Source organism: Bubalus bubalis, chromosome 6 (assembly GCF_019923935.1).
Source record: "Bubalus bubalis isolate 160015118507 breed Murrah chromosome 6, NDDB_SH_1, whole genome shotgun sequence".
Taxonomy (NCBI): Eukaryota; Metazoa; Chordata; class Mammalia; order Artiodactyla; family Bovidae; genus Bubalus; species Bubalus bubalis.
In genome coordinates this window covers 119,035,177-119,062,556 of record NC_059162.1, presented here as the reverse complement: position 1 = coordinate 119,062,556, position 27,380 = coordinate 119,035,177, and the positions used below count along the sequence as shown (strand labels likewise).

Genomic DNA, 27,380 nt, shown 5'->3' with positions numbered 1-27,380 from the left:
GCAAACTCCAGGAAATAGTGAAGGAAAGGGAAGGCTGGCATGTTGCAGTCCCTGGAGCCTCAAAGAGCTGGGCATGACTTAATGGCTGAACAACAACAAATGGCTTGTCCATGATGGTGCACAGCAACAGGGACTCTCATGCACTATTTGTGGGATGAAAATTGCTTTTCCATTTTGGTGAAACTTTAGAGGTAATCAAAAGCAAGAGCATTCAGCTCCTAAGAATGCCAACAGTAATTCACTCATAGCAAAAGACATGTAAAAAATTTTGTAGAAGCAAGGAGATCCAACCAATCCATCTTAAAGGAAATCGGTCCTGAATATTCATTGGAAGGACTGATGCTGAAGCTGAAACTCCAATCCTTTGGCCACCTGGTGTGAAGAACTGACTCATTTGAAAAGACCCTGATGCTGGGAAAGATTGAAGGTGGGAGGAGAAGGGAACGACAAAGGATAAAATAGTTGGATGGCTTCACCAACTCCATGGACATGAGTTTGAGTAAACTCCGGGAGTTGGTGATGGACAGGGAGGCCTGGCATGCTGCAGTCCATGGGGTTGCAAAGAGTCGGACACAACTGAGCAACTGAATTGAACTGAATTGAATAAACTTGAATGGCCATCAGTGGTAGAATGGATAAATTATAATATTTTCATATGGTGGAATCTTATGTAGTAATGAAAAATTAGAACTACATTACGGGCAGTAACATGGGTTAATCTCATAAATATGTTAACCAAAAAAAAAAAAAAAAAGGCACAGAAGATAAACTGGATGATTCTACGATGTATTCACTGAATGCTCACAGTAGGCAAAACTAATCTGTGTGTTAGAAGCAGGATTCCCGCTAACCCTGGCAGGCAATGAATAGAATGAGGGGAGAAGATCTTGTGAAAATTGGGTGAATTTCTCATTCTCAACCTGGGTGGTGGTGAACTCCCTGAATGGATATGATTTGAGTATTTTTTCTGAAGATATATCAAAACTGTACATGTGTTTATGCTTCATGTCTTCCATCCTGTGACTTGGAAGGTGGTGCTGTGGCTGGGGTCATCATCCCTAATAATAGTGTCATCCGTGCCCTTAGTGTGATGGAGCAGGAGCCCAGGGGTGCTTCTGTCCTCAAGTGGAACCACCACATTCACCAGACCACTGACGTGGCTCCTCCCTGAGAGGCCCTCCTTGTCAGCCCTGAGCCACTGAAGCCAAGCCTATTCCTACTCACCCCTACTGACCGCGGGGAACACCTTGGCCATTATCATCTTAAACAGATCTCTTTGGTGGTGTTGAAAGTGGGCTGAAAAAGGCCAACTGGAGGCAGAGGGCCCTCAGTGGACAGTCATGTCCTGCCAACAGGTGATGGTGATGTCCTGCATCCCAGGCGGGGTTGGGAGATGGAGTATGTTGCATGCAAACACCTTTTCTTCCAAGTTTGATCAATGCACATATATCTGACTTCTTTCCTACCAAAACCCATGGAATGACCCAGAGAACCATGATACACAAAGGGGACAAGACCCGCCCCTGCATCCTGCCCTGTTCATTCAGTCTTCATGTGATGAGTCACTGCTCCGTCTTGCAACACGGAGAGTTCTGGTTGCAGAGCATCCTTGTCCATCTCTGCATCTCACACATAGTGAATGTCTGCTTCATAAATGCCTTCAAGCAATGTGATTGAATAAATGGATCAGAGTCCTCAAGACATCCCATTCCATTCAGAAGTGGAAGAGGTTTGAGGGGCTCCTCATGGTTCACTGTCTCTGAATTCTCCATCCAGCCCTCAGGATATTGGATGTCCCCCTCTGTCCACCCTCCTTCACATGGCTGTGTGTCTCTGCCCCAGTCTCCGCAGAGCATCCTTCACGTCCTTGTTTCTCAGACTGTAAACGAGGGGGTTGAGCATTGGGATGACCAGGGTGTAGAAGACAGAGACCACCTTGCCCTGCTCCATGGACTCCACAGTTCCCGGCTGGGCATACATGACAAAAAGGGTCCCATAAAAGAGGGACACGGCTGTCATGTGGGAGCCGCAGGTGGAGAAGAGCTTGTGTCTCCCTCCTCCTGAGCGCATCCTCAGGATGGTCACTGTGATGTAGCCATAGGAGGTGAGGACCACGAGTGTGGTGCCCACGATGATGAGGCCACAGATTCCAAACAAGACCAGCTCATTGAGGGTTGTCTCAGCACAGGCAACCTGGATCATAGGAGGCACATCACAGAAGAAGTGGTCGATGTGGTTAGAGCTGCAGAACGGGAGGCTGAATGTGAAGCTGGTCTGCAGGATGGAGTTGAGGCAGCCCCCACAGTAGGAGCCCAGCACCAGGCGGGCACAGACCGAAGGGCACATGGAGATGGGATAGCACAGGGGGCTGCAGATGGCCACGAAGCGGTCATAGGCCATCACGGCCAAGAGGAGAGTCTCAGAGGTAGCTAGCAGGGAGAAGAAGAAGAACTGGGTGGCACAACCTGCAAAGGTGATGACCTTGGAGGAGGACAGGAAGTTGGCCAGGGCCTTGGGGTAGATGACAGATGAGTAGCACAAGTCTAAGAAGGAGAGGTTCTTGAGGAAGAAGTACATCGGGGAGTGCAGATGGGCATCCAGCGTGATGACCACAATCATGGTGAGGTTCCCCAGGACGGCCACCACGTACAGGGCCAGGAACAGAGCAAAGAGCAAGGCCTGGGTCTGCAGGCCACCCTCAAATCCATCCAGCACAAACTCCTGCAGAGGCATCACTGAGAGGTTTCCATTTCTGTGGGGTGACATGGTCTTGAGCCTTTGATGACTCACTGCCAACTGACCAAGAGGCCACCAGCTGCCCAGTTCTCCCTGCAGATGAGCTCAGGCTGACCTGAAAGGGCAGTATTGCCTGTGACTCACAAATTCATAAATATGCATGGAGAACTCACTCTGTGGAACCCTCTGAGTTGTTAGCACAGGGGTGGGGTAAGTGCCAGGAGGGTTACAGAGCTGAGAGTCTCCAGGGCAAGAATGGAGTTGCAGCCCCCTATCTCCTCCTTTGAAGTAAATGCTCTCCTTCCCTCAAGGATGCTCCTGAATTTTGCCATTTCCACTCTATGCTCCCATAGCTAATCCTGTACTTTCTGTTTCTTATAAAATCATTCATTGATTTCAGAAATGTTTACTGAGGACCCCCGGCCCACCAGAACTTGACCTAGTAATGGTTTCATCTCCAGGCCAAACTGGAAGGAGAGCAAAGACCCGCCATCACCAGGCTAATGAAGGTGTTTTGTGCCTGTCTCCCCTGCAGATTCTGAGCCCCATCTCAGAATCATGGCCTCTGAGCCTGGACCACAGTGGCATTTCATCTGCAAAGCTCTCTGCACCCTTGAGGTTCTCATGGGGCTTTCTGCGCATGTGCAGGTGTTTGCCAAATCATGGAGAAGGAACAGTCCAACTTTCAAGAGACGGGCATGTCCTCCTTATCATTGTCACTGGCGACTCATACTCCATGCTCTGCAAATCACTTCAGAACAGCCTTTTCCATTTGGAACTATGGAGATCTGGGCTTCGGTCTGTTCTCTGGAATTCTCTGAGGTCTTTCTGCTCCCTGCCTTTGTCACAGCACAGACCGTTCAGAAGGTCAGAGCAGGGCTGTGCAGCAGATATCAGTTGGCCACCGTGTTGATTCATGGAGCTGCTGTGCTGACAGGGGCATGGGTGGAGGGGTGGAAGGGGGTCTGCACTGTATCCTGTTGGTACCAAGTTGATGGATCCCTGCTGCCCACCCCCCAGGGATCATTCACATGTTGTGGGGACAGGTGGCTAGTGTGGCACACCTGTTCACCCCCACACCCCAAGAAGCAGGTGTTTCTGTGGTGAATTCAAAGATTCTGAGTTCATGGTTTTGTGCTCAGTATTACTTGACCATTTCTCTTGACGAGCCCTTAGCATGACAAAATAGTGACTCCTTCTGGTAAGCTGAAAACAAAGAGAAATTTTCATTTCCAAAGCCAGGCTCTTTGTTTGTTTTTTTGAACAACAAACAAGCAGGGGGCTCCAGCCTGCTGAGGTCACCCAGGGTCATCCATGGGCATCGTTGACATGAGGAAGCCTTTAATCCGAGCCTAAGGGATGCACTTGATGAGGTCAGAGCAGCTGAACACTTCTCTGCAGTGGCACATAGCCTGTACTAACATTCGGTGCTAACCCTCCTAACTGAAAGTGTGGTCCAGGGACCAGGAGCATCACCACCACCTGCGAGCTGGTTAGAAATGCAGACGCTCCAGTCAAACACACCTGTTGAATCAGAACTTGCTGCTGAACAAGTTGCTCGGAGGACTCATTCACTGGCTAAAGAAGCACTGCTTTCACAACCTTGAAGCTGAGGTCGGGGTAGGGAGGCAGGAGAGTGGACATCACTCCAGCTGCTGAGAACAAGCCCTGGCTGCTTACTGTGGACAGAGCCCTGCTGCCCTTACCCTCCTGCAGCCCTGATGGGTGCCTGCCTTGACCTTACCTTTTCCAGGTGAGGGTCATGACACACCCAAGTGCACACAGCCAGGATCTGCTTTCCCAGGATCTCCCAAGCTCCTGATCCAGGTCTGTGCTGATGAAGACCAGTGGACACTGAGGACTCCTGCCTCTCCCACCTCTGGCTTCCTGTGCAGTGAACCAAGGGTGGGAGGGGGCACTTGGGGTCCCACCAAGAGTCTGGCTGCAGGAGGGCCCTGGGGCTTGGTGCAAGCAGAGAAGGGGATGAACTCAGCTCACCTGCCCCTCTACATCTTGTCCCATCGTCTGTGAGGTGCCTGGACCCTGGGGGTGCCTGCTGGGGAAGATTCTCTCCACCTGCCACACCTGGGACTTGAGGCCACACATGGCCAATTAGATGAGACTTGGGCTGTGAGTGCATTGGGACTCACAACTCCCTGGGTCCCAGGAAGCTGCAGTCCTGAGGCCAATCTTCCCCTGACTCCCACTTGGCCCAAGGTAGGGGAGGTGGGAAGCCTGAGGTCCTCAGGAAGTAGTGGGGGCCAACAGGGGAGGAACACAAGTTAGAGGGATCCAGTGCCCCTCCTCTGAAAAGTCCCCAGGCAGCCAGTGTGAGCTCCTGGCCCACGGCCCCTGCTGTCCTCCACCTGCACCCTTGTATAGTGGTGAGACAAGTGGAAGGCAGGAAGTATTTCCCTGGGGCAGCAGCACAGCAGTCTCTATGCTTCAAGTGGCCATGCACTCAGTCCATAAAGAGAAAAGGTATCTGCTTAAAAAATATTTTAACTTGGAATAGAAATGAAAACCAAAGTACAAAAGTGGTGCATGTTTAATATAAAAAGAGTATATAAATAAAAGCCTGAGAAAGTTGTTCTAAGAAAAAGAACGCTGATGTGGCTCAATAATTATTATACAAAGTAGGGTTCATGAAAAAAAGTTTATAAAGAGGCATTTCACAAGGAAAGTTAAATTCAACTGGATAATGTGAAAATCATTTCCAAGGCAAACCATTCAATATCACAGTAATCCAAGTCTATGCCCCAACCAGTAACACTGAAGAAGCTGAAGTTGAACGGTTCTATGAAGACTTACAAGACCTTTTAGAACTAACACCCAAAAACGATGTCCTTTTCAGTATAGGGAACTGGAATGCAAAAGTACGAAGTCAAGAAACACCTGGAGTAACAGGCAAATTTGGCTTTGGAATATGGAATGAAGCAGGTAAAAGACTAATAGAGTTTTGCCAAGAAAATGCACTGGTCATAGCAAACACCCTCTTCCAACAACACAAGAGAAGACTCTATACATGGACATCACCAGATGGTCAACACCGAAATCAGATTGATTATATTCTTTGCAGCCAAAGATGGAGAAGCTCTATACAGTCAACAAAAACAAGACCAGGAGCTGACTGTGGCTCAGATCATGAACTCCTTATTACCAAATTCAGACTTAAATTGAAGAAAGTAGGGAAAACCACTAGACCATTCAGGTATGACCTAAATCAAATCCCTTATGATTGTACAGTGGAAGTGAGAAATAGATTTAAGGGCCTAGATCTGATAGATAGAGTGCCTGATGAGCTATGGAATGAGGTTTGTGACATTGTCCAGGAGACAGGGATCAAGACCATCCCCATGGAAAAGAAATGCAAAAAAGCAAAATGGCTGTCTGGGGAGGCCTTACAAATAGCTGTGAAAAGAAGAGAAGCAAAAAGCAAAGGAGAAAAGGAAAGATATAAGCATCTGAATGCAGAGTTCCAAAGAAGACCAAGAAGGGAAAAGAAAGCCTTCCTCAGCAATCAATGCAAAGAAATAGAGGAAAACAACAGAATGGGAAAGACTAGATATCTCTTCAAGAAAATTAGAGATACCAAGGGGACATTTCATGCAAAGATGGGCTTGATAAAGGACAGAAATGGTATGGACCTAACAGAAGCAGAAGATATCAAGAAGAGGTGGCAAGAATACACAGAAGAACTGTACAAAAAAGATCTTCACGACCCAGATAATCACGATGGTGTGATCACTGACCTAGAGCCAGACATCCTGGAATGTGAAGTCAAGTGGGCCTTAGAAAGCATCACTACAAACAAAGCTAGTAGGAGGTGATGGAATTCCAGTTGAGCTCTTTCAAATCCTGAAAGATGATGCTGTGAAAGTGCTACACTCAATATATCAGCAAATTTGGAAAACTCAGCAGTGGCCACAGGACTGGAAAAGGTCAGTTTTCATTCCAATCCCAAAGAAAGGCAATGCCAAAGAATGCTCAAACTACCACACAATTGCACTCATCTCACATGATAGTAAAGTAATGCTCAAAATTCTCCAAGCCAGGCTTCAGCAATATGTGAACTGTGAACTTCCTGATGTTCAAGCTCATTTTAGAAAAGGCAGAGGAACCAGAGATCAAATTGCCAACATCCGCTGGATCATGGAAAAAGCAAGAGTTCCAGAAAAACATCTATTTCTGCTTTATTGACTATGCCAAAGCCTTAGACTGTGTGGATCACAATAAACTGTGGAAAATTCTGAAAGAGATGGGAATACCAGACCACCTGACCTGCCGCTTGAGAAACCTATATGCAGGTCAGGAAGCAACAGTTAGAACTGGACATGGAACAACAGACTGGTTCCAAATAGGAAAAAGAGTACATCAAGGCTGTCTATTGTCACTCTGGTTATTTAACTTATATGCAGAGTACATCATGAAAAACGCTGGACTGGAAGAAACACAAGCTGGAATCAAGATTGCCGGGAGAAATATCGATAACCTCAGATATGAAGATGACACCACCCTTATGGCAGAAAGTGAAGATGAACTCAAAAGCCTCTTGATGAAAGTGAAAGTGGAGAGTGAAAAAGTTGGCTTAAAGCTCAACATTCAGAAAACGAAGATTATGGCATTTGGTCCCATCACTTCATGGGAAATAGATCGGGAAACAGTGGAAACAGTGTCAGACTTTATATTTTGGGGCTCCAAAATCACTGCAGATGGTGACTGCAGCCATGAAATTAAAAGACGCTTACTCCTTGGAAGGAAAGTTATGACCAACCTAGATAGCATATTCAAAAGCAGAGACATTACTTTGCCAACAAAGATCCATCTAGTCAGGGCTATGGTTTTTCCAGTGGTCATGTATGGATGTGAGAGTCAGACTGTGAAGAAGGCTGAGCTCGAAAGAATTGATGCTTTTGAATGGTGGTGTTGGAGAACACTTGAGAGTCCCTTGGACTGCAAGGAGATCCAACCAGTCCATTCTGAAGGAGATCAGCCCTGGGATTTCTTTGGAAGGAATGATGCTAAAGCTGAAACTCCAGTACTTTGGCCACCTCATGCGAAGAGTTGACTCATTTGAAAAGACCCTGATGCTGGGAGGGATTGGGGGCAGGAGGAGAGGGGGACAACAGAGGATGAGATGGCTGGATGACATCACTGACTCGATGGACATGAGTGTGAGTGAGCTCTGGGAGTTGGTGATGGACAGGGAGGCCTGGTGTGCTGCGATTCATGGGGTCACAAAGAGTTGGACATGACTGAGCGACTGAACTGAACTGAACTGAGTAGAAAATTTAAATGTATAAATCAAAAACTGATGGAATTAAAAACATATTCATATGTCCAAATCATAGTTGATATTTTGTATACCTCTGTAGTAATTGATAAAACAAACAGATAATAAATAGTATGTTAGAACTGAATTAAAATATCAACCATATGGACCTACTTGACATAAATAGAACAATACACTCAGCAACTGTAGAGTATATGGAAACACATGGAAGATCACTGTACGAAGGTGAATAATATCTTCTCCCCCCAGATCATCTACTTTGGAATGCAGAATGTGACCTTATTTGGAATTAAGGTCCTTCCAAATAAGTTAGCATGAGATCATGCTGGATTAAATGGCCTTAAATCCAATGACTGGTGTCCTTTTAGGAAGAGGAAATGACACAGAGACACAAAGACACAAGGACTAAGGGCATGAAAGACTGGCCAGAGGTTGGAATGGTGCAGCAAAGGGGAAGGAAGGAATGCCAAGGATACCAAGAGCCTCCAGGAAGAGGCGTATGTTTTCCTAGAACTTTCATGGGCAGCGGATGCTGCTGACAACTTGATTTTGAACACCTATCCTGCAGGCCTGTGAGAGAATAAATTCTTGTTGCTATAAGTCACCAAGTTTGTGTTACCTAGTTATGGTGGCCCTGGTGACTGACACAGGAGGGTGGTGAGGGAGTTTGCTTTCACCTGGCAAGGTCAGCAATACACTTTCACTCTCCTGTCTCAGGGCTATGTCATCTCTCCAGGGCTATGTCATCTCTCCAGCTCTATGTCAAAATGCACTCTGCAGGATCTTGATCACATTTCCCAATCCTTCCATGTTCTAGTTCACTTATTTCAATTGTTTTAAAAGTGAAACTATGTCCCCAACTACTTGTGGAACCTTCTTTACAGAGACTTTTAGGTTACTTCCATTTCCTTTTTTAAATTTGGTTTTTCAATAATGAAAATTATGTAATGGACATTTTCCCCCTCCAAAGTGTATATATTTTGAAGTGGATTCCTGAGTAGAAAGGCATATTGTTTCTCAAACTCATTAGTTCAGTTCAGTTCACTTGCTCAGTTGTGTCTGACTCTTTGCGACCCCATGAATCACAGCATGCCAGGCCTCCCTGTCTATCAGCAACTCCCAGAGTTCACTCACACTCATGTCCATCAAGTCGGTGATGCCATCCAGCCATCTCATCCTCTGTCATCCCCTTTTCCTCCTGCCCCCAATTCCTCCCAGCATCAGAGTCTTTTCCAATGAGTCAACTCTTCGCATGAGGTGGCCAAAGTATTAGAGTTTCAGCTTTAGCATCAGTCCTTCCAAAGAACACCCAGGACTGATCTCCTTCAGAATGGACTGGTTGGATCTCCTTGCAGTCCAAGGGACTCTCAAGTGTTCTCCAACACCACCGTTCAAAAGCATCAATTCTTCGGCACTCAGCGTTCTTCACAGTCCAACTCTCATATCCATACATGACCACTAGAAAAACCATAGCCTTGACTAGATGGACCTTTGTTGGCAAAGTAATGTCTCTGCTTTTCAATATGCTATCTAGGTTGGTCATAACTTTCCTTCCAAGGAGTAAGCGTCTTTTAATTTCATGGCTGCAGTCACCATCTGCAGTGATTTTGGAGCCCCCCAAAATAAAGTCTGACACTGTTTCCACTGTTTCCCCATCTATTTCCCATGATGTGATGGGACCAAATGCCATAATCTTCGTTTTCTGAATGTTGAGCTTTAAGCCAACTTTTTCACTCTCCTCTTTCACTTTCATCAAGAGTCTTTTTAGTTCCTTTTCACTTTCTGCCATAAGGGTGGTGTCATCTGCATATCTGAGGTTATCGATATTTCTCCTGGCAATCTTGATTCCAGCTTGTGCTTCTTCCAGCCCAGCGTTTCTCATGATGTATTCTGCATATAAGTTAAATAAGCAGGGTGACAATATACAGCCTTGATGTACTCCTTTTCCTATTTGGAACCAGTCTGTTGTTCCATGGCCAGTTCTAACTGTTGCTTCCTGACCTGCATATAGGTTTCTCAAGAGGCAGGTCAAGTGGCCTGGTATTCCGTCTCTTTCAGAATTTTCCACAGTTTATTGTGATCCAAACAGTCAAAGACTTTGGCATAGTCAATAAAGCAGAAATAGATGTTTATCTGTAACTCTCTTGCTTTTTGGATGATCCAGCAGATGTTTTCAATTTAATGTCTGATTCCTCTGCCTTTTCTAAAACAAGCTTGAACACCTGGTAGTTCACAGTTCACATATTGCTGAAGCATGTTCATATTAATCTTACATTATGGAGGTTCTTTTTCTTGCATCTTTCTTTTTGTTAACCAATTACTCTACTCAAAGGCTAGAGGCCTTCCCTTTTAAGAGGCTCTGATTCTGTGGGACTGAAGCAGTCTATCAGGTGCCCTAGTGATACAGTATTGGCTAAGAGTTAGCAGGGAGGTTATCCATGATAATCCTTTTCCTCTGCAGTTGCTTCACCAGGTCTATATGTCTGGACTGTCCACAGCTTTCACAAGGACAGGCATGTGAATTGTTCTTGGTATAAATCATTCTTTCCTTTCACTGTTCTTGGTGAGCAACTGCATCGTATGAAATTCATCCTTCTTTATCCACTCATCTGGCCAATTTTCTCTCAAAATGATTGTACCAATGAAGAACATCCAGCAATGTGGGAGTCCCTGTTTTCCTCATCCTTCAGCCTTCTGATGGATAAGTTAATCTCTTCTTTTTTACTTTAATTTGATTTCCTAACTGCAAATGAGTTCCAGTAATTTATCAAAGTATTTTCATTTGAGTTTCCTTCTTTTTCTATCATATTTCTTTGCCAATGGCATTGAAAATGGGCTGAAAAGAATCAAAGTGGAGGCAAGGTGCCCATCGGTCAAGGCTGATGAGTGGCCAAGAGGAGATGGCAAAGCCCTGTATCCTGGTGGGGCTGGGGGAATGGAGGTACATTGTGTTTGAAAATTATTATGGATTTTCCCTTTAAAATTTGTGTCAGTGTGATACAACATGCCCAATTCCACATTTTCTACAGAAATACAGTTGAATGACAACACATTCTATCTATCATCTATCTATCTATCTCTTTCTCTATTGAGAGAGAGGGGGATGGGGAAGAAGGGAAAAGAGGCAGGATAGAAGATCACTTCAGAGCTAGAATGTAAGTAAACACTATCAAAAGAGGTGTTTTTAGAAAATCAACCACTGTCTATACCCCATTAACAGAATGAAGGATAACCCCCCCAACCCCCCCCCCCACATGATCATTCAATTGATTCAAAAAAAGCATTTGACAAAATTCAACATCTTGACATAAAAAAACTCAATGAAGTAGTAATAGAAGGAATATACCTAAATACGTGTACCATGAACTTCCAGATGTTCAAGCTGGTCTTAGAAAAGGCAGAGGAACCAGACATCAAATTGCCAACATCTGCTGGATCATCCAAAAAGCAAGAGAGTTCCAGATAAACATCTATTTCTGCTTTATTGACTATGCCAAAGCCTTTGACTGTGTGGATCACAATAAACTGTGGAAAATTCTGAAAGAGATGGGAATACCAGACCACCTGACCTGCCTCTTGAGAAACCTATATACAGGTCAGGAAGCAACAGTTAGAACTGGACACGGAACAACAGACTGGTTCCAAATAGCAAAAGAAGTACATCAAGGCTGTATATTGTCACCCTGCTTATTTAACTTATATGCAGAATACATCATGAGAAAAGCTGGGCTGGAAGAAACACAAGCTGGAATCAAGATTGCCAGGAGAAATATCAAGAACCTCAGATATGCAGATGACACCACCCTTATGGCAGAAAGTGAAGAGGAACTAAAAAGCCTCTTAATGAAAGTGAAAGAGGAGAGTGAAAAAGTTGGCTTAAAGCTCAACATTCGGAAAATGAAGATCATGGCATCTGGTCCCATCACATCATGGGAAATAGATGAGGGAAACAGTGGAAACAGTGGCAGACTTTGTTTTTTGGCGCTCCAAAATCACTGCAGATGGTGATTGCAGCCATGAAATTAAAAGACACTTACTCCTTGGAAGGAAAATTATGACCAATACAGACATCATATTCGGAGAAGGCAATGGCACCCCACTCCAGTGTTCTTGCCTGGAAAATCCTTGGATGGAGAAGCCTGGTAGGCTCAGTCCATGAGGTTGCTACGAGTCGGACACGACTGAGCAACTTCACTTTCACTTTTCACTTTCATGCATTGCAGAAAGAAATGGCAACCCACTCCAGTGTTCTTGCCTGGAGAATCTCAGGAACAGAGGAGCCTGGTAGGAGGCTGTCTATGGGGTCGCACAGAGTCAGACACGACTGAAGCGACTTAGTAGCAGCAGCAGCAGATAGCATATTCAAAAGCAGAGACATTACTTTGCCAACAAAGGTCCGTCTAGTCAAGGTTATGGTTTTTCCAGTGGTCATGTATGGATGTGAGAGTTGGACTGTGAAGAAAGCTGAGTGCCGAAGAATTGATGATTTTGAACTGTGGTTTTGGAGAAGACTCCTGAGAGTTCCTTGGACTGCAAGGAGATCCAACCAGTCCATTCTAAAGATCAGTCCTGGATGTTCTCTGGAAGGAATGATGCTAAAGCTGAAACTCCAGTACTTTGGCCACCTCATTCGAAGAGTTGACTCTTTGGAAAAGACTCTGATGCTGGGAGGGATTGGGGGCAGAAGGAGAAGGGGACAACAGAGGATGAGATGGCTGGATGGCATCACTGACTCGATGGACGTGAGTCTGAGTGAACTCCAAGAGTTGGTGATGGCCACGGAGGCCTGGCATGCTGCAGTTCATGGGGTCGCAAAGAGTCGGACATGACTAAGTGACTGAACTGACTGACTGACTGACTGACCTAAACATAACAAAATCCATATATGAAAAGCCCACAGCTAACTTCATACTTGATGAAAGCCCAAAAGGTTTCCCATTAAGATCAGAAACAAGACAGGATGTCCACTCTCACCATGTCTATTCAACACGGTACTGGAAGTCCTAAGCAGAGCAGCGAGGCAAGACTACAATGGTTAATTTCATGTTATATATATTTTTGACCACAAAGAAATCTTGAAAATTGTAAATAGTTTTCAGTGTACAGTTCAGTGCCTGCTTAGTCACTTCAGTCGTGTCCAACTCTTGGCAATCCCATGGACTGATTCTCCAGGCAAGGATATTGGAGTGGATTTCCATGCCCTCCTTCAGGGGATCTTCCTGACTTAGGGTTCAAACCTGTGCCTCATGTCTCCTGCATTGGCAGGTGGGTTGTTTACTGCTAGCACTACTGGGGAAACCCACTTAGTTCAGTAGTGTTTGTATATCCACATTTCTGCACAACAAGTCTCCAGAATTCTTGGACTCACGCCCCCTTAAAAACAATTCTGTATCCACCCCCACCTTACCTCACCACTGAGAACCACTTTCTACCTTCTGTCTCTGTGAATGTGACTACTTTACTGCATGTTAGAATCATACAGCTTTTGTCTTTTTGTGTCCGGCTTATTTCACTAGCACAATGTGCTAAGCTTCATCTGCGTTGCATCTGGTGACAGGATTTTCACCCCTTTTAAGGTGGGTGCCTTTGCATCCTATGTATGTGCATCATTTTGTTTATTATCTCATCCACAATGAACACGTGGCTTGTTTCTACCTTTTGGCCACCACAAATAATGCTGCTGTGTACTTGGGTTTGCAAATATCTCTTAGAGAGCAGTCTATAATTATTTTGGATACATACTCAAAGGTGGATCATGTGGCAATTCTTTTTTTTTTTTAGTTTTTTGGGGAAATTCTGTACTGTTCCCCATAATGGTTGCATCATTTTACTATCTACCAAAAGTATATAAGGGCTCCAATTGATCTGCATCCTTTACAACACTGGTTATGTTTACCTGTGTTTCTTTTTTGCTTCTAATACAGCCATTCTCATGGATGTAAGTGGTATGTCCTTGTGATTTTGACTTGCATTTCCTCAGGGATTAGTGATGACGAACATCTCTTCATATGTTTGTTGCCCATCTGTAGATCATCTTTGGTGAAATAACTATTCAAATCCTCTGCTCATTTTTGACAGGATTATTTGTCTTAAGTTGTAGGGGTTCTTCACACACTCTGGATGTTACCCCATATCAGACATAAGAGTTGCAGTCATTCTCTCCCATCCCACAGGTTGCCTTTTCACACTGTTATTTAAGTCTTTAATGCACAGATTTTTAAGTTTGATGGAGTCCCTTGTGTCTCTTTGCACTTTTGTTTCTTGTGCTTTTCAGTTATATCCAAGAAATCATTGCCAAATCCAAGCTCATAACTCTAATGCTATGCCAAGTATATTTTGGAGTTCAATGACTAGTTAACAAGGAAGTCAAATTATAATCCTCCAGTAGATATGTACCACTGCCAATCTACTCTGTGGAGCTAGCATACAAAACGTTGTATAAGATGAACAAAGCGAAGTGAATTGCCTCTAACGTTGTTCTGTGTTCGTCACTACAATCTGAAATGTAGGTAATTTAGGAAGAAACAATCTACGATTTGCTGTTTTTTTTTTTTTTCCTTGTTTGTTTATTTTACATTTCTCCTGCAGACTACTGTCAAATTTTTGTTCCATCTAAAGTCAGACCTTTTATTTATTCCTAATTCAGGATAGATGCTGTTTTACTATGAATCTTTAATTGATTTCTTACTATGTATAACTTTGAATTCTACAGAATTAAGATAAATCTACACTTGTGCATGGAATGAATATATATTATATGTATGCATATTCCAAATTTGGATCAAGTAGAAGACCCAAGAATATTCCTGTAACATTCCATGGAGTGACGAAAAAAATCACAGCAGACAGACAGAGGATAGCGCGTGTGAGAGGGAACAGCTGCGGCATGAGATGACAACAAGGGCTGTCATGGTGAAGCAGAATATTTGGGGAAGCCTCAAGTAACAATTTGTTATCAGATGAATACAACAATCTATGGCAGACATAGAACTAGTTTTGGAGCCCAAAGACAATGTGAATAGGAATCCAGCAGGAAGCTTGGAGGCGGTTCCACTTGAGTAATGGGGAGCAGCAGTCCGACAACTTAGCTGCCAGCCTCTCCCCCTGTCCCCTGGAGCAGGGAGAGAGGGGGGTGGAGAGCTGTGATCAGAGGGGCAGGGCACGCCCCCTGCCCCTACAGGGAACAGACCACCCTCTCGTCCAGAGGACCACCTCCTGGCAGTGACCATGGGAGTGGGTGACTCTCCCACAGGGAGACATGAAACGCCCTGGGTCCAGGCTGTGTGTTGGGTCCATGGAGCAGGGGCCTGGAGCTCTGAATGGGGAGGTCAAGACTCCCAGCTGCCCCAGGGAGTGTGGGACAGACGGCCAGGGAGCTGTGCTTCTACCAAGAAACTGCCCCCTCTCTCTACCCTCTCCTCTGTGCAGCAGCACCAGGACCTCCATCCTTATTCAGAGGTGTTGGTGCTGACAAGGCTCCATTTCTTAGGGTCACAAATAGTCAGGACAGTATCACCTGTCAGACTGGATGGTGAACTATGGGTGTCAGGCATCCACGTTCACTCCCTGGGGCTCCCAGCTGCTGTCTGAGGGGAGAAACCCAGGACAGGGAGCACTAGGAGCCTCTGAAGCAGGAGCACGGGTGCTCCCTGCTGCCTTGTTGGGTGGTGGCATCAGTGAACAGAAGGGGGAGGGGAGGAACAGCCCTGCTGCTGGATTGAGGGGAAGCATGGTCTTCCTAACCCCCCTAATTGGCTGTGGGGATGCCCAGGCGATCACCAAGAAAGGGGCTGGGCTGAGTGTCCTAAAGCCCCCTGCTAGTTGTCCCAGGGTAGATTGCTGGGTACATATTTACATTAGATTCAATAAAGAAGCGAAGGGATAAGGTCAGAGAGTTTGTCTAGCCCACATACCTTCACCAATTGATGTTGAACTGGGACCCATACTGTGCTTCAAAGACTCCCAGTTCATGACTCTGCCCACCGTGTTACACAAACTTCAAGTTTAGTGTCTTGCCCCACTGTGGGCCATTAGATTTTTGGTGGCAAACAAGATGCCTTACTCATCTCTACATCTCACACTTGTAGTCTGTGGTCCATGATGTGCCTCAAAGAAGGGTTGGATAAAATGCTGGATGAAAGAATGAATTGGCTGAATAAAGAATGAATTCCTCAAACCAAACCCAGTGCCTCCCCTCAAGTCTTCTTGTCCAGCCCTCAGGACACTGGGTCTCTCTGGTCACTCTCCGTCATGTGGCTGTGTGCTTCTGACCCAGTCTCCGCAGGGCATCCTTCACGTCCTTGTTTCTCAGACTGTAGATGAGGGGATTCAGCATCGGGATGACCAGAGTGTAGAAGACAGAGACCACCTTGCCCTGCTCCACGGACTCCACAGCTCCCGGCTGGGCATACATGACAAAAAGGGTCCCATAAAAGAGGGACACGGCTGTCATGTGGGAGCCACAGGTGGAGAAGAGCTTGTGTCTCCCTCCTCCTGAGCGCATCCTCAGGATGGTCACTGTGATGTAGCCATAGGAGGTGAGGACCACGAGTGTGGTGCCCACAATGATGAGGCCACACATAGCAAACAAGACCAGCTCATTGACGGTCGTGCTGGCACAAGTGAGCTGGAGCAGGGGGATCACATCACAGAAGAAGTGGTTGATGTGGTTGGAGCTGCAGAACAGGAGGCTGAATGTGAGGATTGTCTGCACCCCAGAGTTGAGGCAGCCCCCGCAGTAGGTGCCCAGCACCAGACAGGCACAGACCGAGGGGCGCATGGAGATGGGGTAGCTCAGGGGGCTGCAGATGGCCACGAAGCGGTCATAGGCCATCACAGCCAAGAGGAGAGTCTCAGTAGTGCCCATCATGGAGAAGAAGAAGAACTGGGTGGCACATCCCTTAAAGGTTATCACCTTGGAGGAGGACAGGAAGTTGACCAGGGCCTTGGGGGCGATGACAGATGAGTAGCACAGGTCCAGGAAGGAGAGGTTCTTGAGGAAGAAGTACATTGGGGAGTGCAGACGGGCATCCAGGGTGATGACCACGATCATGGTGAGGTTCCCCAGGATGGCCACCACGTACAGGGCCAGGAACAGAGCAAAGAGCAGGGCCTGGGTCTGTGGGCCACCCTCAAATCCATCCAGCATGAACTCCTGCAGAGGCATCTCTGGGAGGTTTCCATTTCTGTGGGATGCCATGGCCCTGTGCTGGGGGACACGGGGCAGAGAGCAAGCGGGAGGCAGGGAGAGGGAGGAGGTGAGGGTCACAAGGTCATACTTTCTTGGAGCACAGGGACCCTTCAGTGCCCAGTCCTCCAGGTGAGCTCAGACTGACCTTAAAAGGCAACATTTTCTCCAATTGGCTAATTCACAAATATGCAGGGAGCACTCGGCCTGTGGGGACTCTGAATAGTCACTGTGGGGTGGGGTGGGGGTGCCAGGAGGGTTGCAGAGCTGAGTCTGGAGTGCAGAAATGGCGCCACAGCCGCCTGTCTTCCCAGCGACGCTGCCAGCTTTCTGCTCTTTACTCCTGTATCTAATCCTGCGTGTTCTGCCCCTTTGTGTACTCTTCATTAATCTCAGAAAAGTTTCCTGGGTGCCTCTGCCCACCACGTCTTGGACAGGCCGGGAGCAGGGCAGGGGCCAGGTCTCCCTGGGCTAATGTGGGTGTTTCCTGTTTCTCTCCCCTGCATGCCTAGATTCCCATCTCAGCATCACTGCCTCTGAGCCTGGACTGGGGCGTTATCTGCAAGACGAGTCCAGAGCTGGCCAGGCAGGAGGGTGTCCCCACTTCCCCTGCGGAGAGCAGACCCGAGTGCTTACTGTATGCACAGCCCTGCCCCCTTACCCACATGGTCTCCTCCCACTCCTGCAGCCCTGAGGGTGGCCGCCCTGACCTTACCTTGTCCAGGTGAGGGCTGTGATTGCCCAGCCGCACACAGCCAGGAACTGCTCTCCCAGGGCCTCCTGAGCTCTTGACCCAGGTCTGTGCTGATGATAATCAGTCGGCACCAGGACCCCTGTCTACTGCCCTTTCAGCTCTGCCTTCCTGTATAGTGAAGGGAGAATGAGGGGGTGCCAAGGAGGGCGCCGAGGGTCTCAGAGAGCCTCAGACTGGTGCCCCAGATTCTGGAGTGGGAACTACTGGATCTTGGAGGAAGCTCACCTGCTCTTCCATGCCCTGCCCACACCTCTGAGTCACTCAGTGGGGCAAGGTGTTCTCTACCTGCAGGTCTGGGACTCAAGGCCTCTGATGGCCAATTAGGTGAGGCTTGGGCTCTGCGTGCACTGGGACTGCCAACCCCCAGGTCCCAGGAGCTGCAGTCCCAAGGCCAATCTTCCCCTGACCCCTCTCGACCCAAGGCAGGACAGACAGGAAGCCTGAAGTCTTCAGCAAGCAGTGGGGGGCCAACAGAAGGGGAACACAGACAAGTTAGAGGGACCCAGTGCCCCTCGTTGGATGGGTCTCCCCAGGGGGCAGATGTGACCTCCTGGCCCTCAGCCCTCACTCCTGCCCATCCTTGGAGGTCGTCAGTGTGAGGAAGGGGGGCAGGTGGGCAATCTGTGCCCAGGCCAGCACACAGCCCTCTCTACTCCAGACATAGAGACTCTGCCTCCACAAGCCTGAAATGTGGGCACATCCTTACCCTCTTGAATAATGGGAACGTGGAAATGGACTCTGAATCCCCTCTGTTGTTTTTGTTGTTGCTGGCATGTCTAAAATTCTCCGTGTGTGTGTGTGTGTGTGTGTGTGTGTGTGTGAAATTTCAGAATAAACACATGCTTGATGAAATTCAAGAATTAAGATGTGATATAGTACAATGGGGACTTCCCAGGTGGCGCTAGTGGTAAAGAACCCACCTGTCAATGTAGGACACACGAGTTCCATCCCTGGGTCAGGAAGATCCCCTGGAGAAAGAAATGGCAACCCACTCCACTATTCTTGTCTGGAGAATCCCACGGACAGAGGAGCCTGGCGGCTAGAGTCCATGAGGCCGCAGAGTCAGACATGACTGAGCAGTTGAGCTCACAACGGTACCATGGAAATGCGTTTTCCTTTGGCCCCAGTAAAGCCTCGCCTCTCTTAGCAGTTGGGGGTGTCTGCCCAAGGTGTGTCTGCACGCGTGAAGCCTTTCTTTTAGTATCTTTGTGTGAATCAGGTCACGCTGTCCTTAGCTCGCAGTTGGGGCCTTCACTTAACAGACAGCCTAGCAAGGGGGTCTTCCCGGGTCAGTTCTGAACGTCTCCATGGTGTTCCCCTGTGTAGGCGCAGCCAGTGTCACGGGTTTCCTGTCCTGACAGCCACTCCCTCACTCTCCTTCCTCTCACAAACCACGACTTAACCTATGTTCATTCTGGGCTCCTGCTAATATTTCTGTGGGCTAGGGTCCTACAACCACATCACGGGTCATTACAGTGTAGACAGCTTGCTTTGTCTTTATTTTTTTATTAACACAGTCTATTTCCTCCAGAAATGTACAACTTATTTTCTTCCAATGGCTCACAAAGATTTGAATTCCCTTCCCCTCACCACAGCTCATCGTCATCCACCCTGACATTTGCACACTTAGCAGGCAGGTAGTGCCTATGAACGTGCTGGTCGCTCAGTCGTGTCTGACTCTGTGCGACCCCATGGATGGTAGACCACCAGGCTCCTCTGTGCATAGGATTTTCCAGGCAAGAATACTGGAGTGGGTTGCCATTTTCTTTTCCAGGGGATTTTCCCGACCCAGAGACTAAACCTGGGTCTCCTGCATTGCAGACAGATTCTTTACCGTCTGAGCCATCAGGGAAGCCCAGGCCTCTATTTCCTTGTGAGGCTGCATATTTTTTCACGTATTAATATTTGTTGACCATTGGCATTTCTGGGACTGGTTTCCTTAAAATGGTGCCCTGGGTCCTTGCTGCCCAGCTTTCAAGAGAGCTGTGGGATGGACCAGGCACCCCCATGAATTCTGTTATAGCCGGAGGAGGGCACTGGGGATGGCTGAGCCACACCTGAGTGGGGGGTCCCTGCCCCAGACTGAGAGCCCCAACTTTCTCAGTAATTGATAAAACAAGAAGACAAAGTTGGTAGTTATATATTATAAATGATTTAAAATATCAGCCATCTGTATGTCTTCTTTGGAGAAATGTCTATTTTGTTCTTTGGCCCATTTTTTGATTGGGTCATTAATTTTTCTGGAATTGAGCTGTAGGAGTTGCTTGTATATTTTTGAGATTAGTTGTTTGTCAGTTGCTTCATTTGCTATTATTTTCTCCCATTCTGAAGGCTGTCTTTTCACCTTGCTTATAGTTTCCTTTGTTGTGCAGAAGCTTTTAAGTTTAATTAGGTCCCATTTGTATATTTTTGCTTTTATTTCCAATATTCTGGGAGGTGGGTCATAGAGGATCCTGCTGTGATGTACGTCGGAGAGTGTTTTGCCTATGTTCTCCTCTAGGAGTTTTATAGTTTCTGGTCTTATGTTTACTCCATTTTGAGTTTATTTTTGTGTATGGTGTTAGAAAGTGTTCTAGTTTCATTCTTTTACAAGTGGTTGACCAGTTTTCCCAGCACCACTTGTTAAAGAGATTGTCTTTCCTCCACTGTATATTCTTGCCTCCTTTATCAAAGATAAGGTGTCCATAGGTGCATGGATTTATCTCTGGGCTTTCTATTTTGTTCCATTGATCTATATTTCTGTCTTTGTGCCAGTACCATACTGTCTTGATGACTGTGGCTTTGTAGTAGAGCCTGAAGTCAGGTAGGTTGATTCTTCCAGTTCCATTCTTCTTTCTCAAGGTTGCTTTGGATATTCAAGGTTTTTTGTATTTCCATACAAATTGTGAAATTATTTGTTTTAGCTCTATGAAAAATACCGTTGGTAGCTTGATAGGGATTGCATTGAATCTATAAATTGCTTTGGGTAGTATACTCATTTTCATTATATTGATTCTTCCAATTCACAAACATGGTATATTTCTCCATCTATTAGTGTCCTCTTTGATTTCTTTCACCAGTGTTTTATAGTTTTCTATATATAGGTCTTTAGTTTCTTTAGGTAGATATATTCCTAAGTATTTTATTCTTTTTGTTGCAATGGTGAATGGAATTGTTTCCTTAATTTCTCTTTCTATTTTCTCATTATTAGTGTATAGGAATGCAAGGGATTTCTGTGTTGATTTTATATCCTGCAACTTTACTATATCCATTGATTAGTTCTAGTAATTTTCTGGTGGGGTCTTTAGGGTTTTCTATGTCGAGGATCCATTCTGAAGGAGATCAGGCCTGGGATTTCTTTGGAAGGAATGATGCTAAAGCTGAAACTCCAGTACTTTGGCCACCTCATGCAAAGAGTTGACTCATTGGAAAAGACTCTGATGCTGCAAGGGATTTGGGGCAGGAGGAGAAGGGGACGACAGAGGATGAGATGGCTGGATGGCATCACTGACTCGATGGACATCAGTCTGAGTGAACTCCAGGAGTTGGTGATGGCCACGGAGGCCTGGCATGCTGCGATTCATGGGGTAACAAAGAGTAGGACATGACTGGGCGACTGAACTGAACTGAACTGATGTAAAGGATCATGTCTTCTGCAAACAGTGAGAGTTTTACTTCTTCTTTTCCAATTTGGATTCCTTTTATTTCTTTTTCTGCTCTGATTGCTGTGGCCAAAACTTCCAAAACTATGTTGAATAGTAGTGGTGAGAGTGGGCACCCTTGTCTTGTTCCTGACTTTAGGGGAAATGCTTTCAATTTTTCACCATTGAGGATAATGTTTGCTGTGGGTTTGTCATATATAGTTTTTATTATGTTGAGGTATGTTCCTTCTATTCCTGCTTTCTGGAGAGTTTTTATCATAAATGGATGTTGAATTTTGTCAGAGGCTTTCTCTGCATCTATTGAGATAATCATATGGTTTTTATTTTTCAGTTTGTTTATGTGGTGTATTACATTGATTGATTTGCAGATATTGAAGAAGCCTTGCATCCCTGGGATAAAGCCCACTTGGTCATGGTGTATGATCTTTTTAATGTGTTGATGGATTCTGATTGCTAGAATTTTGTTAAGGATTTTTGCATCTATGTTCATCAGTGATATTGGCCTGTAGTTTTCTTTTTTGTGGGATCTTTGTCAGGTTTTGGTATTAGGGTGATGGTGGCCTCATATAATGAGTTTGGAAGTTTACCTTCCTCTGCAATTTTCTGGAAGAGTTTGAGTAAGATAGGTGTTAGCTCTTCTCTAAATTTTTGGTAGAATTCAGCTGTGAAGCTGTCTGGACCTGGGCTTTTGTTTGCTGGAAGATTTCTGATTACAGTTTCAATTTTCATGCTTGTGATGGGTCTTCGCAGCACTGTTTATAATAGCCAGGACATGAAAGCAACCTAGATGTCCACCAGCAGATGAATGGATAAGAAAGCTGTGGTACATATACACAACAGAGTATTACTCAGCCATTAAAAAGAATACATTTGAATCAGTTCTAATGAGGTGGATGAAACTGGAACCTGTTATAGAGTGAAGTAAGCCAGAAAGAAAAACACCAATACAGTATACTAACGCATATATATGGTATTTAGAAAGATGGTAACGACAACCCTGTATGCGAGACAGCAAAAGAGACACTGATGTATAGAACAGTCTTTTGGACTCTGTGGGAGAGGGAGAGGGTGGGATGATTTGGGAGAATGACATTGAAACATGTATAATATCATATATGAAATGAGTCGCCAGTCCAGGTTCGATGCATGATACTGGATGCTTGGGGCTGGTGCACTGGGATGACCCAGAGGGAGGGTACAGGGAGGGAGGAGGGTTCAGGATGGGGAACATGTGTATACCTGTGGCAGATTCATGTTGATATATGGCAAAGCCAATACAATATTGTAAAGTTGAAAAATAAAATGAAAGAAAAAATCAGCCAAGCATACTTTCTTGGTGTAAATAGAACATGACATTCAGAAACTGCAGAATATAAATTCCCTTGAAGAACGTGGAACATCACTGTGGCAAGGGGAACAGTGTCACCCCCTCCCTCCTCCCCCCAAAACAGTGTCTACTTGGAAATTCAGGAAAAAAGTGAAAGTGAAAGTCGCTCAGTCATGTCCAACTCTTTGCGATCCCATGGACTGTACCCCTCCAGGCTCCTCTGTCCATGGAATTTTCCAGGACAGAATACTGGAGGGGGTAGCCATTCCCTTTTCCAGGGGATCGTCCCAACCCAGGGACTGAACCCAGGTTTCCTGCCTTGTAGGCATATTCTTTACCAGCTGAGCTGCCAGGGAAGCCCAAAGGGCATGTTGCTTCCCCATCAGGGAATTAAATCCCGGTCTGTCACATGACAGGCAGGGATACTCAACCACTTTACTAAGAGGATGGCAAAGTTGCTCAGTTGTGTCCAACTGTTTGTGACCCCGTGAACTATATAGTCCATGGAATTCTCCAGACCAGAATCTTGGAGTTGGTAGCCTTTCCCATCTCCAGGGGATCTTCCCAACCCAGGGATCGAACCCAGGTCTCCTGCATTGCAGGTGGATTCTTTACCATCTGAGCCAGCACGGAAGCCCAAGAATACTGAAGTGGGTAGCCTATCCCTTCTCCAGGAGATCTTCCTGACCCAGGAATCAAACCGGAGTTCCCTGCTTTGCAGGTGGATTCTTCACCAGCTGAGATACCAGAGAAGTCCTGGTAACTCAGACTATTACCCTATTTGGAAATAGGGTCTTTCCAAATGAATTAGTTAGGAAGAGGCCATACTGGATTAGAAGGACCCTAAATCCAAAAGACTTCCCTGGTGGCTCAGATTGTAAAGAATTTTGTAATATGTTGAGAATTTTTGCATCTATGCTCATTAGAGATAATAGTTGGTAGTTTTACTTTCCTGTTGTGACCTTTTCTGGCTTTTGTATCAGGGCAATGCTGGACTTGAACGAGTTTGAGAGTGTTCCCTCTTCTTCAATACTTTGAAATTGTTTGAGAAGTATTGGCATTGATAATTCTTTAGTGTTTTGTAGAATTCACCATGAAACTATCTGGTCTGTGGCTTTTCTTTCTTAGAAGGTTCTTCATTACTGATTCAATCTTCTTATCCATTTTTGAACTTTTTAGATTTTCTGTTTTTCCCTAATTCAGTCTTTGGAAGCCACATGATTGTGAACTTGCCCAATTTCTTGCAGGCTGTCAGTTTTATTGGCTTATAACAGGTCATGTAATCTCTCAAAATATTTTGCATTTCTGTCGTCTTGGTTGTAGCTTCTCCTGTTTCATGCTGCTGCTGCTGCTAAGTCGCTTCAGTCATGTCTGACTCTATGCGACCCCATAGACAGAAGCCCACCAGGCTCCCTGTCCCTGGGATTCTCCAGGCAAGAACACTGGAGTGGGTTGCCATTTTCTTCTCCAATGCATGAAAGTGAAAAGTGAAAGTGAAGTCGCTCAGTCGTGTCCGACTCTTAGCGACCCCATGGACTGCAGCCTACCAGACTCCTCCATCCATGGGATTTTCCAGGCAAGAGTACTGGAGTGGGGTGCCATTGCCTTCTGCGTGTTTATTTGGGCCTTCTCTTTTTTCTTAATGTATCTGGCTAAAGGCTTATCAATTTAGTTTATCTTTTCAAAGAACCAATTATGGTTTCATTGATCTTTTCTATTTTTTTTTCTTTTAGTCTGATTTATTTATTTCTGGCCTGATATTTTAAAAAGATTTCTTTGATGTGGAACCATTTTTAAAGTCTGTATTGAATTTGGTACAACATTGCTTCTGTTTTTTTTTTTTTTTTTGGCCCCAAGTCATGTGGAATCTTAGCTCTCCAACCAGGAATCAAACTTGCACCCTATGCATTGGAAGATGAAGTCTTGACCACTGGACTTCCAAGGAAGTCCCTGGACTGACTTTTATTATTTCATTTCTTCTAGTAAATTTGGATTTTGTTTATTCTCTTTTTCTATTTTCTTTTGGTGTAAAGTTAGATTGTTTATTGGATATTTTTCTTATTTTATGAATTAGTTTGTATTGCTATAAACTTCACTCTTAGAACTGTTTTAGCTGCATCACACAGATTTTGGATTGATGTGTTTTCCTTTTCCTTTGACTACAGGTATTTTTAAAATTTCTTCTTTGATTAATTCAATGACCTATAGGTAGTTTAAGTGAAAGTGAAAGTGAAGTCCCTCAGTCGTATCCGACTCTTTGCGACCCCATGGATTGTAGCCTACCAGGCTCCTCTGTCCATGGGATTCTCCAGGCAAGAATACTGGAGTGGGGTGCCATTTCCTTCTCCAGGGGAGCTTCCCGAACCAAGGATTGAACCTGGGTCTCCCTCATTGCAGGCAGACGCTTTAACCTCTGAGCCACCAGGGAAGCCCATAGGTGGTTTAGGAACATATTGTTTAAGTCTCTGTGTTTGTGGGGTGTGTGGCAGTTTTATTTTTTTGCAGTTGGTTTCTAGTTTCATACCTTTGTGGTCAGAAAAAGGTGTGTTATGATTTCAATATTCTTGAAGTTATTGAGACTTATTTAGTGGCCTTGCATGTGATCTGTCCTAGAGAATATTCCACATCCACTTTGAAGAATGTGCATTCTGCTGTTTGGGGATAAAATATCCTGTATATAGCAATTCATTCTATCTGGTATAATAGGTCATTTAAAAGCACTGTTTCCTTACTGATTTTCTGTGACATTAAAATAAAAAACAGCAATGTGATAACTACTTCACAAGTATTAGAATGGCTACTCTTAAAAACAAAGAAAGAAAAGAAGATAGGCTGACTAGGAAGTGGAGAAATTGGAAGATTTTTGCTCTGTTGATGGGAATGTAAATTGATACAACTACTATGGGAAGTACTTTGGAGATTTTTCTCCCAGATTAAAAACCATTTACTATATGATCCAGTAATTGCATGTATGAACTTAGAAAGCAGTATCTATAAGAGATATTTGGACAACAGGTGAAAGGTAGAAGTAACCTAGGTGTTGAATAGATAAACAAAATGATAGATAAATAGATAAGCAAAATGTGGTGTATATACATGATGGACTGTTATTCAACCTTTAAAAAACGAAAATATGTTCATTTACAGCAATATGAATGAACCTTGAAAAAATTATGCCAAGTGAAATAACCAGAGAGAAAAAGGCATATTCTGTGTTTTACTTACCTGTGGAATTGAAAGTAGCCACTTTCATGGAGATAAAAATAAATGTTGACTATCAGTGGTGGAGGTAAGGGGAAAATAAGGAGTTGTTGCTGAAGGGGTATGCAGTTCAGTTTTGCAGGATGAAATTTTCTGGAGATCTGTTACACAACAAGGTGAATATATTGAGCAATACTAAACTGTACACTTATGATGGTTAGATGGTTGGAAGGCATCAGTGGCTCAATGGACATGAGTTTGGGCCAACTCAGGGAGACAGTGAAGGACAGGGAAGTCTGAAGTCTGGTGTGCTGCAGTTCACACGGTCACAAAGAGTCGGACATGACTTAGCAGCTGAACATCAACAAGCTGTACACTTATAATTGGTTACAACAGAAATGTTATTTTAAACACAATAAAAATTGTAATCTTTTAAAAAAGTAAGGAAACAGAATTAAAACTACAACATGGTCTTCAAATTTAAGATGTTTATTCTACACTTAATTAAGATAACTAGAGCTATGTCAGGTGTATTTCAGAGTACAATGGCTAATTAGCACTGAACTCAAATTATAATCAGCCAGGAGATATGTGCTGAGAACCTGCAATGTGGCACAGGATGCAATGCATGTATAGGATGAACAAACTAAGTAAACTACGTCTAAAATTGTAAAGAGATGTTCACTGCAATCTGAAATCTGGGTAACATAGACAAATGGAGTGCAGGGTTTTTAAAAGTCATGTTTTCCAGATTTTGGAGAATTTCTACTCCATTGACTATCTGATTAACTTCCTAAATTTATTCCAAAGTTAGAATTAATGCTCTTCTACTAGAACCACTAATCCCTTATCATATATATAATTAAATTTACATATCGATGATAATTGTACTATTCTGTAAGAGAAAAAATGTGTTTCCTTTTCTCATTTTGGATTCAGATTCTATGTGCCGTTCTTAGTCACTTAGTCATGTCTGAATCTTTGTGACCCCATGGACTGTAGCCCACCAGGCTTCTCTATCCTTGGGAATTCACAGGCAAGAATACTGGAGTGGGTTGCCATGCCCTTCTCCAGGGGATCTTCTCAACCCAGGGATCAAACCCAGATGTCCCTCATTGCAGGCAGAACCTTTACTGTCTGAGGCCCAAGGGAAGCCCAAGAATATTGAAGTTGGTAACTTATCTGTTCTCCAGGGGATCTTCCTGACCCAGGAATTGAACTGGGGTCTCCTGTATTGCAGG

The 27,380-nt window shown here is 45.0% G+C and overlaps 2 protein-coding genes across 2 annotated transcripts; both read right to left on the bottom strand.

The window, feature by feature from the left end:
* Positions 1-1,815: 1,815 nt before the first annotated feature.
* LOC102391535 (olfactory receptor 12-like) lies at positions 1,816-2,766 on the bottom strand. Its single transcript, XM_006077179.4, has one exon. The coding sequence runs from the start codon at positions 2,764-2,766 to the stop codon at positions 1,816-1,818; it is 951 nt and encodes a 316-aa protein (XP_006077241.3).
* Positions 2,767-16,086: 13,320 nt separating this feature from the next.
* On the bottom strand, positions 16,087-17,228 carry LOC112585493 (olfactory receptor 12-like). The gene has a single exon (XM_025287384.3). The coding sequence runs from the start codon at positions 17,226-17,228 to the stop codon at positions 16,278-16,280; it is 951 nt and encodes a 316-aa protein (XP_025143169.3). The 3' UTR covers positions 16,087-16,277.
* Between the last annotated feature and the right edge of the window lie 10,152 nt (positions 17,229-27,380).

Bases quoted from the DNA above. Each gene is read 5' to 3' on its own strand.
- LOC102391535 (XM_006077179.4), bottom strand. From the start codon at position 2,766: ATGTCACCCCACAGAAATGGAAACCTCTCAGTGATGCCTCTGCAGGAG.
- LOC112585493 (XM_025287384.3), bottom strand. From the start codon at position 17,228: ATGGCATCCCACAGAAATGGAAACCTCCCAGAGATGCCTCTGCAGGAG.